This window comes from Lycium ferocissimum, chromosome 6, assembly GCF_029784015.1.
Source record: "Lycium ferocissimum isolate CSIRO_LF1 chromosome 6, AGI_CSIRO_Lferr_CH_V1, whole genome shotgun sequence".
NCBI lineage: Eukaryota > Viridiplantae > Streptophyta > Magnoliopsida > Solanales > Solanaceae > Lycium > Lycium ferocissimum.
Window position 1 is genome coordinate 12,864,918 of NC_081347.1, and position 20,123 is coordinate 12,885,040.

At 31.7% G+C, this 20,123-nt stretch overlaps 1 protein-coding gene across 1 annotated transcript; it reads left to right on the forward strand.

Moving 5' to 3' along the window:
* The first annotated feature begins 17,778 nt into the window (after window positions 1-17,778).
* Window positions 17,779-18,811, forward strand: LOC132059359 (RING-H2 finger protein ATL78-like). Its single transcript, XM_059451952.1, has one exon. It carries the CDS (start codon window positions 17,828-17,830, stop codon window positions 18,497-18,499), a length of 672 nt encoding a protein of 223 aa, XP_059307935.1. The 5' UTR covers window positions 17,779-17,827; the 3' UTR covers window positions 18,500-18,811.
* Window positions 18,812-20,123: the final 1,312 nt, after the last annotated feature.

Here is a 20,123-nt window from a genome sequence, read left to right on the forward strand (position 1 = left end):
AGCAATTTCAGATAGTTTAGAGGTAAATTTAAACCTTTGCTTTTTCTTTACTCGAGTAAATGAATTAGAGAGATTTTAAAAAATCAAGATAACTTTCAAATTTTTCGTCTTATCGTTTCAAATATTATACTTCTACTTAACAGAGATTTGATTAAAATGTTAAAAAATAAGTCTTAAACATGATTGCCGAATTGATTTTGTATGTTATAATCATACCACTTGCAGCCAACGGGCCCGCTAGACAATCTAACTTTGAAATGGAAAAAGATTTGTAATAATTGCCCAAATTCAGATGGATTAATAAGGAATAAACCAGAGATTGAATATAATTTGTTTTTGCAGTGCGATTCAAACATTACCATTCCTGTTTTTGTTTTTCTCTTAGGAAGGTGTTGCTACCTTTTAAATTCTTTAATCTGCTGTGACTTGTGATGGGATATTTAAAAATATTTAAAAATAATCTTTACTATGAGCTGATTTAAGTGGAGGTAACACCCTCGGCAAAAAATTACAGTGTATAGATAGGGTAGATTTTCTGTGTTTATGTACATATATTAACTTTTGAACACCCTAAGCATCTACAAAAGGTTAGCTCAAGCGGTCGAGGGTGTTCAAAATTGTCTCTAGCATCCTAGGTTCGATTCCCATTTACAACATTATATTTTACATTTAGCTTTTGTCCTTTTTTTCGAACCACCTGAGTGAAAATCCTGGATCCGCCATTGACTATGAGATGCGTGTATCATGTTTTCTTTAAGAATAATTGAGTTTACTGAAATTGCATTCCTAATAGAAACCAAGTATCACGCAGATTTAAATTTTACCCTGGTAGTAGGTACATTCATTTACCTAGAGAGAGCGTGTCTCTGTGTGTTATATGTAGCTCCTTTATATGGTTTTATATACCATATTTCCCTCGTGAGCTAGCTTTTGTGACTTTCAAGACATAGGGTTTTAAAGACGAGGGTAGTGTAAATTGGAAAATGGTGAAAAAATAAAATAGAGGGAATTGAAATTCAAATAAATTTTATTTTGCAAAGGCATTTTGTCCCTTATTGGTGGGGAAAAACACTTCTTATGTGCATACAGAATCACTTCTTCTAGCTCTTAAAAAGTTGAGAAGAGCGTATCCCCTCGCGTCGTCGTCGTTGCTCGGCTCGGCTTCGGCTTCGACTTTGGTCAAATGATCTGATTGACACTGAACAATCACTGCCATTGACGAACAAGTATTTTCACACGCTATACGGTCCGAGGCTTCGCCTCGGTTTTGAACTACTGAAAAATCACTATTTTCTTATCTCCTCTTACTCTTGCATTCTGCATCGTTTTCAAAAGCAAAACGTAACTATCCAGTGTGATTTGCTGCTGCCATTTGAGTTCGCTGAAGTTCTGCAATTTGCATTGCCACTATTGCATAATAGTTTTGCCGTTCTATCCTAAAAGGAATTGATCATTAACCTTGGAAACTGTGAGGGGATTGAATTTCTTAAGGATACCCATGAAACTTGTGGGCTCGGACTGTTTTTAACATTTTACCTATTTTTTTGGCTTTTAAAAACAGAAACTGGTTTCTTTAAATTATTGGTTTGAATAAAAAAATAACAGTTTTGGCGCTGAGTTAGGCTCAGGATATGTTTTCTTAGTAGGCGTTTGGCCATAGAAACCAAAAATAATTTCACGTTTTTTGGAATTTTTGAAGTTGGAGTTGTGTTTGGCCATAGTTTTTGCAAATGATATTTTGTTGTTGAAATGTACTTTTTCAAGAAGGTTTTGGTTGTGAAAAAAGTGAAAAACAAGATTTTGATTGTTTTTCAAATCCCAGTTATATTTGGAATTTTCATGACCAAACACTGATTTCTGAAAAAAGTGAAAAAAAATTCTGAAAAAAAGTGAATAATTTTTATGGCCAAACGGGTACTTAATATGGTGTCAGATTTAAGTTCTTCACAACTTGGGCCCATCTTATATTATCCACGCTTCAAATGTCTAATCTTAAACATGATACTGAAATCCACATCTAGTGGATGTGGAAATATTTGGTGATAAGACATATATGTGCGCGCATGCATGTAGGGTACAGATATATAAATGTAGGATTCTCTTCATTAATGTTGCAATATTTGGTCATAAGACGATTTCTAATCTCTAGCTCTCAAGGCAAGTTAAAGTGAAGTGCTAAAAGTATATTTCCGAAAAAGATAACTCTCGAGGGTGCATGAAAAAGATAGGAACTGAGGAATACATATCCACAATACACAAATTTATAGTGTGTTGGTGTTTTGGCGATAAAGATATATAGAAGAAATCTTCTTGCCAACCCCACCAAAATTGAAAGAACATTATTAATTAATGAAGACTCTTATCTAGTGAAAAGGATCCAACTATTTCACGCTCTGGCAGAGTGATCACATTCATAAAGTTACCTTTGCACACATGTATTAGTATTATATTTCAATCATTTCGTATTACCATGCAGTAAAAGTGTCACCGCCCCTTTTCTTTGGCTGGTACTCCCATGTGTGTTGCCTGATGATAAGGAGTTGAAGGATGCATGTACCATGAGTTGTACTATTTGTTAGAATTCCTATATGGGTAATGCAATGGTTACAACGTAAATTACCTTGGGTCATTCCCTTGGTTAAAGTAATCAGATTCAATGGTCTCACCAAAATATCCTTACCAGATGTTCTAATTCATTCCTTGAATTAAATGGCTTAGGTTCAATGGCCTCATTTATTTCGTTCATATTTAATGTAGACTTTTCATTTTCTGAACGTTAGGGGATGTTTCTGATCCCAGTCTACCTATATATCGGTGGAGACTTCTTTTAAAAACACACCAAAAAACACATCTCTTCTTCTACTTCAACGTTCCATTCTCTTCCGATTTCTGGGCAATAGTTTATGCAAACTCCAAACTTCCAGCCATTAGTGCAAGTGTTTAAAAGTGTTGTGGAACCTTGGGGAGAGAACGGGCTAAATGATTTGCACCATAGTCGGTCCGAAATTGCTTTCTATGGAGTGGCTTGCCACAACGCAACGTTGATCCGATAAGTTGATTCTATCCTTTTGTTCGTTTTACTGATTGATATTGTTAATATTTCCAACAATTTGAAAGCGATTTATTTTATACAATATTGATCAGTAGCATATGGAAAGATAAAATAATTCCATACATATTTTGATAGTGAAAGGTAAAATACTTTTATTAGCTCTCTAAGAATGTGGTCATGGGAAAAAAAAACGAATGAGAAATCTGTTTTGTCTAAAAAAAGTGAGAAATTTTGACATGAATAAATTTGAGTAAGAGGACAATATAATTGTTGTTGTCACTTCTCAAGTGAATCTTGTGTCTAGTGCAAGAGACTGAGTGTTAGACTCTTGTGCTACTAAGCAAAAACTTTTGGCTAGGAATAGGAGATTTTGGACGAGAGATTGTCTAAATTTCTATACAAATCATTTTTAGTGTACCAGTCACTCCGTTCTTATTCTTGCTTAAGAAAAAGGGTTGAGGGAAGTTCTTTTCCTCATTTCGTGGTTTTAATTTCTAAACACCAAAGTTAGTGTATAAAGTGGGATCTTCTAATCCAGCAATAGACAGAGAGAGTAGATGACAATATGGTAGAGGGAAAAAATTGTTCTTGAAGATACAAATATTCGAGTGAATTTATTTATTAATGAACCTACCCTTGTGTTTCTTATGAAATTCTAGTGATGTTAGTGTTAGGGTAGATGATCAATTTTTGTGATGATCTTAAAATGCATGCTAAGTGTTGGACTAACATATATGATTTGCTTATGATGATTTACGATTTCATCATATATTATTTTAACGTAAATATGTAGCGTGGAAGATCATGGGGAATTTAATTTCAAGTTGTGAAATGATATGAAATATTTAAATTGGAAAGATCATATCTGTTCTTGATCGTTGTTCTACAGTTTTGTGATCGGGTGAATAAATGATGTTTACACTTAAATATTACCTTTATGTTGATGAACCTTTATGATAATCTTAATATCTCTGGTGAAAAGTCTGAAATATCGCAACTTTGTGTATTATATTTGATGATTGAAAATGTGAATTATCTGAGTATTGATAATTTTTCATGCAGAAGACTTTCTTGGAAAAGGGTTACCTTAGAGAAGTTTTATTTGTACTAAACATTATTTAAGAGATAATTAATAATGAAAATACTTTCAATTCTGCTTATATTGCTGAGTCTATTGATATGTGGCAGGATAGGCTAGGTCATGTTAATATTGCTTCTATTAAAAGACTTAGAAATATGGATTTAATTCCTGAGATGATTGTTGATGAGTTTTCTAAGTGCCCAGTTTGTGTCGAAGCAAAACTTAGTAAAAAGCCTTCTCCGACTGTCACTAGTAGAAAAACAGAATTGGTTGAACTAGTGCATTCAGACCTAGCTGATTTTAACAACATAGTTAGTAGAGGTGGAAAGATATATTACATCTCTTTTGTGGATGTCAAGGTGATGAAGAAATGAAAAATCAGCGGATATCAAAGTAGAAGTTCTCTACAAGCTCTGTTGTGAGAATGTGAGTTGAAAAGGTAAAACAATTTTCTACCTGTCAAACTAAAGAGATCAAAAGGGAATTTTTTTTTTCCTAAAACTTCTTTATTAATGTGTGATACATTTTTATGAGTATAATATTTCATTAAATTCTCAAAATAGTGGGGATTAATGAAAGGGAAAAAAGAAATAACATCATGAAAAATGTGATTTGCATATTTGAGAATGCTTTAGAAAGAGTGCTGCAAGTGCATCTATTAGTGTTGAAATAATTCACATTTTATTATTTGTATATGATGATTTTAATCTCCAATATTGGCAGATGTGCCATTGTGAGGGAACAAGCTACACTAGTTTCTTTATATTGTGACTCATAGGAGGCAATCGAAATTGCTAACAGCAGTACTGTGTACAATGGAAAAAAAGGACACATTTGCGTTAGACATGATGTTGTCAAGAAATTGTTGAAGCTTGGTGTTATTTCCTTGAAATTTGTAAGAGCTCCAAGAGAAATTAAAATTTGATGGATCTTTTAACCAAAAATTTGACAAAGAGAATAATCTTGAAACGTCGAGGGGGATAGGGCTAAAGCCCATGGATTGAGGTAATATGGTGGATACCCATTTGTGGTCAAATGAAGCCATATGAGCCGTCAATATACACTACATATCCTATCCCTGTCGCGTGTGGTAGTGTTTTGTAAGGTTGAGTTTTACTCCATAGCCCGTTGTGGGGGTGCGTTTGAGACACATGGGGGTACGTTTGAGACGCACTTGATGGATTTGCTTGAGTTTTACTCTTAATGTTTCCATAACCCGTTGTGGGGTGCTGTTGAGAAGCACTTGATTGATTCACCACATGATATTGAGCTTATTTTGCTTTTAATGATTCCATAGCCTTTAGGTGGTCTACTTGAGATAGAGACTTGATGGAATCACCTACGAGAGTGTAAAGGTGTGGTCGCCTTTTATGAAAGACTTGGACCGTCTTTCTAGAGCACTCATTAGACCCAAGGTGTGTGCATGACCGTAAAAGCACTTTGTTAGTATCGCGAAGTTTGCATAAAATTGAGGATATAGTATGTGTTGTGGGGGTCTCAACTCATGTCCATTTAGTACAAGAGTACTTCACTTTTTGGATATTTGTTGTTGCCTCATTTCACTACGTGTTAATTCAAATCGAAAGACATTGACACTTAAGTACATGTTCCTTCTTTTGCCCAGAAATTAGTCTTATTCTTTACCATTGCATTAGTGGGGGATTGTTAGAACTCCTATATGGGTAATGCAATGGTCAAAATGTAAATTAGCTTGAGTCATTCCCTTGGTTAAAGTGATCAGATTCAATGGTCTCACCAAATACATCCTCACCAGATGTCCTAATACATTCCCTTGAATTAAATGACTTAGATTCAATGGCCTCATTTGTTTTGTTCATATTTAATGTGGACTCTTCATTTTCTGAACGTTAGGGGATGTTTCTGATCCTAATCGACCTATATATATATATATATATATATATATATATATATATATATATATATATATATATATATATATATATATATATATATATATATCGGTGGAGACTTCTTTTGAAAACACACCGAAAAACACATCTCTTCTTCTTCTACTACTTCAACGTTCCATTCTCTTTCGATTTCTGGGCAATAGTTTATGCAAACTCCAAGCTTTCAGCCACTAGTGCAAGTGTTTGGAAGTGCTGTGGAACCTTGGGGAGCGAACGGGCTAAACGATTTGCATCGTGGTCAGTTCGAAATCGTTTTCAAGACAGTGTCTTGCCACGACGTAACGTTGATCCGATAAGTTGATTCTATCCTTTTGTTCGTTTTACTGATTGATATTGTTAATATTTCCAACACTATTCACTTTGGGTCTTTCTTCCATTTTGGTTAATTAAGTCAACGATGCTTGGATTTTTGCTCATCTCTCTTCAAGAGAATCCACACACCAACATAGTCTTTCTTGAAGTGATGATGTTGCACCGCATGCACACCAAAATGGTCTTTCTTGAAGTGGAGATGTTGCTTTGGAGCCATTAACAATTATAAATTGGATTATCCGTCTTCCTTAAAGCCACAAAAACAAAACTATCAAAGGGTGTATGGGATAGATAGGATCCTTCCACTCCACCCTTAATCAAGGGTTTTGAATACGATCGTATCTAAATTTCTCGTTTGTTCATAGAAAAATTTCTGGTAGGAAGCGCTTTTTCCTTTCAGGATTGTTACATATCGCGAATCTAAATTAATCGAGCTAGTGCTTTTTAAATACCAGATGATTATTTAAAAAGGAGAGATAAAAATGATAAGGCTGCTTCTATCAGATGGTGGAACTGTTTTGGCGCATGGATCAAAAAGTTAGAAAATGCATGTCTGCATAACAATGTGTCGCAATGGATGGCAAATCATAAATCTGGTTAGGTTCGTTTTGATTTGCATAGTAAAATTTACGAGAGAATTATTCATAATTTCAATTAACACATTTTCAAGTGTCATTTGAAATAATTTCACTAAAATAAGGTTTCAAGTGAGCTGCGATTGGAAATTCGTCTTTCAAAACTAAAATTTTTTGTACACTTTTTTTTTTTTTTTCATCAATCTCCTCTCCATCGAGAGGCTTTTAAATTTTTTGTACACTTAAATATTGAAATACAAAAGTATCAAATTCCTTGTTAATTCCGTCGTGCCTTCACAGGAATTTTGCTGTATTGGTAGTGTAGTATCCCGACTCTCGAGCCTATAATATTACTGGTTATGAACATCTATGTTATGATGATGTTGTTGCATTGAAGAACAGAGAGACTTAATTAAGTTGCAAATTAGAGTGTAGAATGTTGCTCCCAAACGCACACGCAAGTATACGCGGTCGTGCAAGTAATATAGACTGTTAAGTCCAGATATCGATCCCACAGAGACTTAGATTCTACTATCAAACTAATTCAAATTCGAATGAAACTATTCAAGAAAGTAAAAATCAAGATGTTTGTTGTACTAAACTAAAACTGAAAAGTAAACAATTTGTGATGGGTGTTTTTGTGGCTGAGAGTATTTTGACAAAGATTGTAAGATTTATCAGATGAGAGAAAGTTCTAGGGTCATGGCTTTCGACAATCCAAGCTTGATCTTCGACAATTCCACCTATCTTATTTCGGGTTACTAGTTGACGGGTTAATTATAACTTTATGAGTATCTTCCGAGTTGCTCACAAGCCTGTAGATGCTATTATAACGCCTATATCCCTATGGTCGTCAGAGGTAATAAGAACGCATTCATTCCTCCGTATTCAACTAAGCAAGGCTAAAGGGTATATTCCTATCCTCATTAGCGAAACGATTATATCGAACAAGCCCTATTTATTCTTATTACGCATGCAAATTCCCTATCCCTAGTTTAATTCACACGCCACATATAGTGTCTAACTATTGGCCAGATAATCAAACAATTAAGATCAAGAATAAATAAGCAACCCAAAATATGGAAAATCAATAGAGAATAATTGTCATCAAACCAACTTCAAGTCTTTCGCCACAACCCTAGAATTAAGAAGTTTAGCTACTCATGATTCGATCATAGACAAAAGAATTCATGAATAATCTAGGGTTGAAAAAGATGAAAAATAAAATAAACCTAGAGAGAGAATTGGAACGGTGGCTTACAAGTCTTTCAAATATCCCAGCGCCCCCCCCCCCCCCCGTTTTTAACTAATAAAACGTCTATATATAGTCTAGGGTTAAAACAAAAAATAAGTAAACCTAATCCCGATTGAAACGGGAAAACTGCTTGTTGATGCGCTTTCCTTCCGCATCGCGGAAGGATCGCCTGATGCACTTCCGCTTTTCTTCCGCATCGCAGATGAAAAGCCTGATGGTAATTTTTTGCCTGGAGCTGGTTTTGTCCGCTTTCTTCACGCGATGCGGAAGGAAAGCGGAACCTTCAGTCGAATTGTTTTTTCCTTTTAGTTCATCACTTGTGATCTTTGACTCGTCACCTCGTGTAATCATCATATGCTCCAAAATCAATTACTTTAAGCCCAGTTTTCCATCGTTTGTCATCATCGTACCTATACACATGAAATATAACGACATAAGTTCAAATACTATGATTGCATCATGAATTAAGCATAAAAGTCATAAGAGTAGGATGTAAAATGACACGAAACATGATATTTGTGCCAAATATCATAGAACATCATATCCATGGGTGAATCCTGATCGTATAATGATATACAAATATTCTGTGAGGAATGACCCCTGAAGGAAAATACACCACTCTAATTGTTGTGTAGTTTCAATAATTTAAACGGTCGTTATTTGGACTTCACTATACAAATTTATAATCGTTTTACTGTAAGAGCGTAAAACTATATGATAAATAGCTGCAGAAAACCAACCTTATCGTGCTGAAATTTCAGTGGCACCTGCTTTCTGATGTCACCAGAATTGTAATTATGAAGGGCACTATGATCCAGTGTGATCGCGCTAATACAACGCACTAAGGGTGAATTTAAGATTAAATAGGAAATTTAAGCACTTTTATGTCCCGTTTGTTTCAACTTATGGAGGGTCTTATCTTATTTTCTCTCTTTCAAATACCCATTATGGTGGGGAGCTACGCATAGTAGTAGCACCTGCCCGCATATTAAAATCAGAAAAACATACTATACGAAGAGGACATACACCTTGACCTCTGATTATAAAATGAAGTATGTTTTTTAACTAACATTCTTACAAAAATTGCAGAGAGGATTGAGGCGCTCTCATCCTTTACATTTGATACATGTAAGATTACCAACAGAAGAAAAAAAAAAACTGACTATATATGAGATAAGTTAGTGACACACATAGTTACAAAATTACACATAAGTGGAGAATTTGAGGGTCTTATCTGAATCGCTCATATTTCAGCATAGTGCATTATTTATTTTTTCTTTTGCAGTCAATTGGCCCTTTACAGTAGCAAGAGATGATACATATGATCAACACCACCAATGCCCTTTCTATTTTTCAAAAACGTGGGGTGTTCTTTTTAAGCTCTAGCTACAAGTATTTTTTTTCTACTTTGTCATTCCTTTCCTACATTGGTCTGTTATTATCCTTTCTATTATTCCATTATGATCAACAGATTATCATGTGAATAATTTTTTAAAATTGATTGATGCTTACCTATAAGATAAAATCTACTAGATTTTTCTCTTTATCCTTTAAAGAGTGAGCCAATAATATCAACCTGCCTTTTTACTAGAGTACACTCGAGTACTGCCTAATTGGATAGGGTCGAAATGGTTATTAGTACATTATGAACAACCAACAGAGTATGAGTTACTTAACTATATCTTAATGCTTTTCCAAAAGCAATAAACATGGTAGAGGTAAAAACCTAACCCCCAACACCAAAAGGATAATACCTTTGCTGATGGCTTAACGAAAAAAAAAAAAAAAACTGAATCATAGTACAAGGATGTTTAGTGTAGAGTTTTTTTTAAAAAAAAATTAGTACAAATATTAAAAGTTAAATAGTTAAGCTTCAAAGGAAGTAATTGTTATGATATACTCCCTCTGTTCCAATTTATGTGGCACTTTTGTGCTTTTCGAGAGTCAATATGACTAACTTTGAGGCTGAATTGGATGAGATTAACTCAATAGTTTAAGATTAAATTTTATATATTTGAAAACTACATGAAAAATACTATAAGTTTTAATTTTTCTCATATCAATTTGGTGAAAAGATACATCTTAAAATGTCAAAGATCAAATAGTTTAATCTCGAAAAGCGAAAAGTGTTATATATATTGAAACAAAGGGAGTAATATAATATTTCTATGCGGACGGATTGAGGAAAAACAATGCCTGTTCTACACCATTCAAGCCTCTGTTACCACTCTATCTTTAAAATAGTTGTAGTACTTAAGAAATATTTTATCAATTATCTGAAGAAGATAATCTTGCATTAATTACAAGCCACAAGAATATATAACTAAGCTTAATCTTCATTCCAAAATTGATTTAGTGAATTGTGATCATACAAACAACAAGTGGGACCGCTGGTCACTCTTAATAATTCGATTGGGTAAAAGAGTTTCCAGCTGGATAACAACTTTGTCTCCAAATCTACAAGGATTAATGAGATTAGCTAGAGATTAGGAAGCATCAGCAAATATAATTAGAAAAGGAGTAGTAGTATTTAAAGTCCAAAGAGGGACTAATGGACTAATTATCAACTTTTACTGTAATGCGCTAAAGTGACTAAACTACTTTTTGTAACGAATTAACCAAAAATCACTCAACTTTGCCTAAGTATCAAATAAATTCATTAGGAGAATAAAATTGACATTTTATATGATACTTATGCAAAGTTGAATGACTTTTTGTTTAAAAAAACTGTTTAGTGAATTCATGTGATACTTATAGCCTGTTTGGTCAAGCTTTTAAAATCAGCTTATTTTTAAAAGTACTTTTTGTAAAAGTACTTTTCAAAAAACACTTTTGGCGAAAAGAAGTTTGTGTTTGGCCAATTAATTAGAAAAACACTTTTGAGCAGTCATTAGTGTTTGGCCAAACTTTTAAAAAGTGCTTCTATTTGTATTTTTCTCAAAAGAACTTTTCAAAAAAGTGCTTTTGGGCAAAAACTATTTTTTTAGCTTTTGAAAAACTCGCTTCCGCTACTTCAAAAACTTATTTTACTTTTCACTTTTTTTCAAATAAGTACTTATTGAAAAAATAAGTACTTTTGAGAGGAAAATGAGCTTGGCCAAACAGGCTATTAGTAAAGTTCAGTGTTCTTTTGTTGCACAAGATAATTTAGGGACTTTCTATTATGCTTAGACAAAATTGAATAATCTTTGTCACAGATAATAATTTAATTATATAAAAATTAAGTTACCGTATGTGAACCTGCCCAAATCCCATAGACCAACAGACTTCACCGCCTTTGTTGTCTTACTGGTAATATTTTCTTATTTATCCCAAAACCAATAATTGAAGTAAAAGTTGCACCTAAATGGTTGAACATTTCACGCTCTATCCCCTCTAAAGCCAAACATGGTGTTTATTATTACTAGCCACTTGAGTATTAGAAAGCAATCAACTAAAACTAGAAAGACGCTCTCATCTATATATAGGAATATTCTATCGGATTACTTTAAAAAAATGACAATTAAGTAGTACTAGTAGTAGTATAGTAGTACACTAGGAGATATCAAAAGAATACACTATGAAATTTAAAAGGTAACCTATGCTTTGGAAAATACGGTTTCACGTTTTCTACAGAACATAACTCACATATCTAAACAATATTATGTACAATCAGCTTATATATGATGTAAACGACCACTGCGTCGTCCAACTGTCTTCAACAAAACTACAACTCTATCATGCAGTAATATACAAGGAAATTGATTTATCCTTTAATAAATTGTTGCTTTGCTAAAGATAGGTCTGAAATGTACCAATCAAAATTCAAAATAACATTATGTATAAACAGGATAACATTTGATCCAACAGGAGAGTGATCTCTCAAGATTTCCTACCAAATGGGGACTTGTTAATTACTAAGAATCATAAGCAAGGATTTGATTTGGAGAACAAAATTTAGAGGATTACTTACCAAAAAGAAACATAAAAATAAGTGGATGGTAGGGGTGTACATGGACCGGGTCGGTTCAGATTTTTTAAACACCAAACCAAACCAATTGCGTCGGGTTTTAAAATTTATACACCAAACCAAACCAATAAAATTCGGGTTTTTCAACCTCGGGTTTTCTCGGGTTGTTCGATTTTCTCGGATTTTTCGGGTTTTTTTCGGGAATAGTTTTGATACAAAACATATAACTTTTACTTCAAATATTTCTTTAGTCCTAGTAAGATACAATTATATAATTAAGGTGTTTCTTAAGAAAATAACACAAAATGTGAGAAGAGTGATGACATTGTATTAAAATATTCAACAAAAGCTAATATAATCGGTTAAAATAAATATTGCTAATTAACAAGCCATAAAAGAAAATGACCATAATCTAAAAATACTAAGTCATGCTAAAATAAGTATTAATTATATGACAAAGAAAAAAACTTAAGTTATGTATTTTTACTCTCTAAATCAATTATGCAAAACTAAAGAATAGATATCCAACATTATTGTCATTTCTAGTGGTAAATTGAATTTCTTTTGTTAGGGTTAGTGTTGAGTTGGTTTTGGTTTAGACTTTATTTGAGTTACTAACATCTATAGGATATAAAACTTATTGACATTCAAAATTTTAAGTTCAAGCTTGAATAATATGATAATAGATAAAAAATTTAAGAAATATTTATAAATTACTTTACAAATAAATATTTTTATGTATAAAGTATTTTAAAAATTGAATACATGTAATGTCGGGCTGGTTTGGTTCGGTTTGAATTTTTTTAGTTAAAAACAAACCAAACCAAGTCAAACCAAACCGCTAATCGGGTTTTTTTCTCGGTTTGACTCGGTTTATCGGTTTGGTGCGGTTTGTCGGTTTACTTTGTACACACCTAGTGGATGCCACAGAAAAGCCAAAAGGTAACCAATGAAAGGGAAATATATGGTTTCAATTTTTTACAACAAAAAAAAAATTGTCTTTACTTCTTTTTTTAATAACAAATACTACAACAAAGACTGGAATTAGCTATGGACTCCGTGGTTAGTCTGTTTTTAAATCGCTAGCTACTAGCTGACAACATTTTTGGATGATCTGTCGCTAAATAGGATTAACGATGGATTTTACTGTTTAGCTACAAAATTAATTCTCCACTCCTAATTCCTGTTTATTTAATGTAGTGAATAACTTAGCTGATATACGACATTTTACCAAGAATTGATCGTGTCATGTGCAACATCCGTCATGATGGTTCATTAATGTCCATTGATTTATCGCCTTTAACTTCCAGGAATTAAGGTATTATTTCTTGAATATTGAAATGGGAAAGGATAATGCATTTGTAGTTGCCATTGATCTGATTAGACCTGTTTCATATATATGCGGAAAAATTTACATAGTCGCCCGTCAAAACAATATATATATATATATATATATATATATATATATATATATATATATATATATATATATATATGTATATTGTTTGTATATTTGGCTAGCGAATGTAATTAGTTTTGACCGACCGCTCAAATGTGTAGCTTGCCCTTTTTACATTACATGAGACAACTCTCTATGTTTTACTTTTTGGACTTACTTTGGTTTAATTTTCGAAAAAAGGCTTTGGATAGAAAATTACTACTATATATAAGGGGAAATGTAATGAGTTTGTAGTACTTAGTTACATTATAACTATTTGGTTGGCCCAACCAAATTGGTTTGCTCTTTCAAATTGTCCTTAGAGTTGCTATTTATTACTTCATGTATGAAAGTAAATTCTAATAAATCAAGATACTTTGAAACCCTTTTTGATAGCATTTCTTTTTTCCATGTCTTATTTTTGCCCCTACTTTATTCCATTTTTACTTAGGTTGACACAATCAATTTGGTCAATATAATCTATTTTGAGCCCTTTAAAAATGCTAAAAAATTTGTCAATAGTGATGATGTCATCTAATAAAAATAACTATGCACAAAGATAATCTAAAATGGTGATGATAATACCTTTAAAGATCTCATTTGGTACCGGAAGAGCACTCTATCGATCAAATTTTCTTTAGTAATTCTTAAATTACCATTAAATTTCTCTTGATCTTATTTTTAGTTTAAAAAAAATGTTATTCTGAAAATATAAAGTTAGATTTAATGATTTAACACAACTATACAATAGAAAATAAATTTTAAAACTTTTTAAAAATTAATAGATTAAAATCTTGGAAAATAAAATAATAAGAACCTTTAAATTTTATTCAATTTGCTTAATTTAAGTAAAATAGAAAAGAGAAAAGATGCTTACCAAGTGATTAACTCCTCAATCTCATATTTATTAAATATTGATAATCGCATCTTTCTTTTCTTGCAAACAATTTAATTTGTCAGAACTCATGTAATCCTTAATTGGTTGAGTAAGGAAGTTTTCTTTTAAGAATAAAGCATTAATGAGTTAATGACAATTCTTTTAAGAATAAAGCATCAATGAGTTAATGACAAACTAAATCAATTCTTAAACTTTGTTTCAAAGAATTCAATATATTTTGAATTTCATCCAACCTAGACTTTAATCACCATATTTGTTTTAGCATAAACCTTCATCACATGAAATTTTGAGTAGTTAATCCATGAATAGCAAAACATGCTATTCCTAGCTCTAACTAGAAATTATATGCTCACAAATTCATAAAATATAAAATTGTCTTTTTCAATTTATGACTATAGTCAACTTGAAATCATTCTGCATACTTTAAATTATGTTACTAAACATCAAGTTATCTTTGTCTCTTTGATATCTGTTTATCCCAAGAAAACTTGCTTTCTTATAACAATTCTTTTAGTAAATTATCTAATTATATGATCAAAAAATTTAACTAATGAATAATACATGATTAAGAAGCGATCATTTTAAAAGAGTTGTGCCTAAGAAACGTACACAACTTTTTTTTTCCATTAAAAACATTATAAAGTGCAGTATTATCTTGATCTTGGGCCCGGGCTCAGCACGGACTTCACTGGACTAGTAATGTTAAGAAACGAGAGTATTTTTTAAAGTACCAGAAAATTTGATCCCCTCAGGCCTCAGCCTCGCCATGCAAAAAGGATGTTATTCGTAATGCGAATGGGGGGCATCAGTCAATTTCATTAACAAACAAGCAAATATGTATATTTGATCCTATATTTGGGACTAATCTAAAGGTAAAATCTCAAACAACTTGAACTAGTTTATTACTAGGAATTTAAGTGCCTAACTAAAGATTTTGTCATGTACTAGGAATCTAGATCAATTAATATGAAACCAAACAAATAATTCAGAAAAAGAGAAAAAAGCTGAAGCACACGTATCAAAAGGTAGACAATATATCGTTTATTTACAGATTTCTATTAACAAGATCCAAGTAGTACTTTTTATATCATTTGGTACCACTTTTCCTATTAACTATAAATTCAATCTCAATCTACATTAATTCATATAAGTTTGTGGTATGTGCGAATGGAATAAAGTAGCTTATCAGATTGATTCTAGTGGAGTTTTTTCAAGCTGACAATCGCTAAACTTCGTTGGATTTGTCTCCCCACTTGTCGAGTTTTTCTGTATTAGCAATTTTACAATCTGCTTAGATCAAACAAGTACTTTATTCTTTTCAATCTATGTGACATAATTTGAATCGATGTAAAATATAAAAAAAAGAGATGTGTTATAAAACTTTTGAATTTTGTGATGTTTGTGTGGCTATAGATAAAGCTTCTCACTAAAGACAAAAATGAAAAGTGAAAATTAATTATTTTCAAATATGTGTTTTTTTTTTCCCAAATGAATTGATAAGAAAATTGTGTCATATAAATAGGCACGGAGGGAGCATATCACTTTTCTCTACTGTGAAATATTACAGTCCGCTTAGATCAAATAAGTATATTGTTTTGCTAGGAGTGTTCATTCAATTTTTTTGGTTTGATTTTGCATTTTTCTATTTTCGTCTTTTCGATTTTGGAAAAATATCATCACATTCGAATCAAAATAAATTTGGTTTAGCTCTCTTATGAGCAAAACTTTAAATTTAACAAATTTTGATTTTGCCCTTGAAAATATGCTCATTAGGGGTGTACAAAGTAAACCGACAAACCGCACCAAACCGATAAACTAAACCAAGAAAAAACAAAATGAAAAGTGAAAATTATTTATTATTTTTAAATTTTTTCATAGTTTTTTATCTATTATCATTTTATTCAAGCTTGAACTTATAATTTTGAATGTCAATAAGTTTTATATCTTATGAATATTAGTAACTCATATAAAGTTCAAACCAAAACCAACTCAACACTAATACTAAATTTACCACTAGGAATGACAATAATGGGAGCAGTGAAAATACATAACTTTTCTCTACTGTGAAATATTACAGTCCGCTTAGTTTATTAATTCAATATTTGTTTTATATTTTATTGTTTTGCTGAATAGGAGTGTTCATTCTCACATTTTGTGTTATTTTTTTTGAAACACCTTAATTGTATAGTTGATTTTGCATATTTGAATTAAATGTTTCGTTTTTATCAAGATTTTGAAAAATATCATCACATTCGAATGAAAAATAAATTTGGTTTAGCTCTCTTATGAGCAAAACTTTAAATTTAACAAATTTTGATTTTGCCCTTGAAAATATGCTCTCATAGGGCAAATGGGGTCAAAATTTAAGAGCAAAGATTATTGTGCGTAATTTCCCGATCATTTATAAGGCCAACATTAATAACGTGGCAGCCTAGTCGGCAATCGGCAAACAACAGTGAGCCTTTCTTGAATGGATAGACCATAAGCTTATACAGGGGTCTTAGTGGAGCATTCTAATTGGAAAAAATTGAAGTTTAATTTTAAATAGAGATGCACTGATAAAGTGATAATGTATTATTTCGTTAACATTAATGTTAAGTTCTAGTAGCCTACAATAAAAAAACAATTATTATTATAATAGATTTAATTTTACAACTTAAGGAAAATAAAGTAAATAAACTATTATCATAGGTAAAATATAATGATAGTGAAAACATAAAAAAGAATTTGCATTATTAGGTGTATATAACTTAATAAAAAATATATTGTAGTACTAAGAATTTTACCCTTCTGCTTTCTCCATTGCAACGCCGTTTGACATCACTTTAAAAAGTTTTGAAGAGAAACCAGAGAATGTTTAGAATAGTGTAGGAAAATTTAATTATTTACACAACATTCACAAATGAACAACTAGTATTTCTTTAGCCTTCGCAACATTCACAAAAGAACAACTATTTTTTTAGCCTTGAGTGGCATGTTGACCATTACTATTCATTGTCAAAACTGTCTTATCGTTTCTATAAGAGAATTCATTTAATACTCCCTAAAAGCTACATGCACTGGCTCCTTTTGTTTATAACAAACTCTAAACCTTTATAGTGCTTAGAAGCAAATCTAGTTAATTAAAACATTGCTTGGAATTCAGATATATATCTTTAAGACAAATAAAAACAATATCCTTCCATTATTTTAGACTCAAAAAGTTAATCCACACTTTACCCCTGTTACCCCTATACATTTGTCCTATATAAGCAATTGGTTTGATCTTCAATTCATTCAACATTCAACACCAACAAACAAAGAAAACACAAATACAAAGTCTTAACCAAAAGCTCTATGGCAACTACTTCCACTCTATTCATTCAAGAATTCATGGAGAACTTCCACTACTCAAGAAGACTACTCCCAGAAGCCACCATGATGCCGCCTCTGGCGGCAGCCGGAATTAGGCACGACCAAATTGATGATGATGTACCAATTGGAAATAACGTCTTTGATGCAAATGTTATTATGGTCATATTGGCAGTACTTGTAAGTGCCTTGATTTGTTCACTTGTGTTGAACTCCATCATAAAATGTGCATTTAAGTGCTCTAGCCTTATATTGGCAGACTCATCCTCAGACCATACAAATAACCCTTCAGCAGCTAATAGAGGGATCAAGAAAAAGGCCCTCAAGACATTTCCAGTTATAACATACACTACTGAATTGAAACATGGGATTGACTCTGAGTGTGTCATTTGCTTATCAGAATTTGAAGTTGGAGAGAAAGTTAAAGTTCTTCCAAAGTGCAACCACGGATTTCACGTCAAGTGTATCGATAAATGGCTCAATTCCCACTCTACTTGCCCTACTTGCAGGCACTGCCTCATTAAGACTTGCCAAAAAATTGTTACCGGTAGTAATTTTTCCAGTAGCAATACTTTATCATCAGCAGCAGTGCCAGAAATTATCATAAGAATTGAACCTCTCCAACGTGAAGGTGTGGTATCTAATAATCAAGATTAGGTGGAAAAAATAGTAGTCTCTCGGCTATAGTTGATTGGTATATGTAAAACACACACACTGAATTAGATAATTAGAAGCTTAGCTTTAAAGTTGATAGTTTAATTCTTTCTTTTTCTTGTTGGAAAAATTTCAGCAAGCTAGCATGAGGCCAAAATACCAGTGTACTTTTCCAATGATTCATTGGTCTTGCGAGTGTATATAAAAATTAATTTTATTACTGTTAATTTATTTATAATCAAACTTATCTTTCTTCCTGTCAAAAGAGTCAAAAGTTACAGTACTTTCTTTGGGGAAAGGGACATTATATCCCTGTGCTATTTGAATTTAACTAACTTTTCCATTTAAGTAACTTTTGGTTCAATATTACTCCGCCAAGAAAGTTGCTTTTTTTTTCTTGAACCCCTAATAAAGCTCCAACATGGGGGTATTTTTAAACTATAAGTAAAAGTTGATGGATAACTTTAGATCTTTTTTGAAGAATTTGGAATTCACATTGGAGCTCAAGAGCCAATTCCTCAAATGGTCATTGAACTTATAGAGAAATTTCACAAAAGTAACTTTTGAATTTTTTTGGACAATAAGGTCATCAAACTATGTCATTATTTCCAATAAAGTAAACCATTCCATTTTTAGACATAAAACCCTTAACCTATTTTTTAAATTAACAAATTCATTTGAATATTTCTACTTTATTTTCAGAATATGAAAAATATTAATTCAAACAAAAGTTTTAGACTATTGAAAAATTGTGTCTAAGTAACCAATAAAAGGATACGGTTGAATGATAGTAGAACTGAGCACGATACTTAACTATAGATCTTTTAACTGACTGTAAATAATTTTCCTTGATATATAAAATTTAAATTATCAAAAATAATATTTACTATTTTTATATTCTTGGAGATGAACTTGTAATATTGTAATTTTAGTTAAGTTTTATAAATAAGTGAATTACAATTAATATAAAATTGTTTTATACGGCTAATTGTAAAACTGAACAAAAAAAGTTTTATTAGTTTGATTGTAATATATTAAGTTTTAGAAAGCATATATACAACTAATTGCAAAAAATGTTTTTATTTTTACAAAGTAGTTATCCAACAATAAAAAAAAAATCCTTGAGAAAATTTATCCAAATATTCTACCAATAAAGCAAGTTTATCCAAATTTTTACATGCATCGTGCATCCACATAACATTTCATGTGTCTTAATTATGTCCAAGCACTTCCTCTCAATAAAATGTTTAACTTATGGATTTGAGCAATATAAAAAAAAAAATCAAAATAGTTCTAAATAAGTTGATATAACAAAGAAAGCCTTATGGCATACTTAAATGGTTATATTGTTTTATTCTTATAGCTAAAAATATTACGTTTCTATTTTATTATTAAATTTTGAAAAATATTAATTTGAACAAGAATTTTAGAGTATCGAAAAATTGTGCCTAGGTAATGGATTTTATAATTTTTATATGGGTTAAGGAGTCTTACGTCTAAAAATGGCATGGTTTACTTTATTGGAAACAATGACATAGTTTGATGACCTTATTGTCCAAAAAATTTCAAAAGTTACTTTTGTGGGATTTCTCTACAAGTTCAATGACCATTTGAGGAATTGACTCTG

Excerpts from the sequence above, each read along its gene's own strand:
- LOC132059359 (XM_059451952.1), top strand. The coding sequence starts at position 17,828 with ATGGCAACTACTTCCACTCTATTCATTCAAGAATTCATGGAGAACTTC.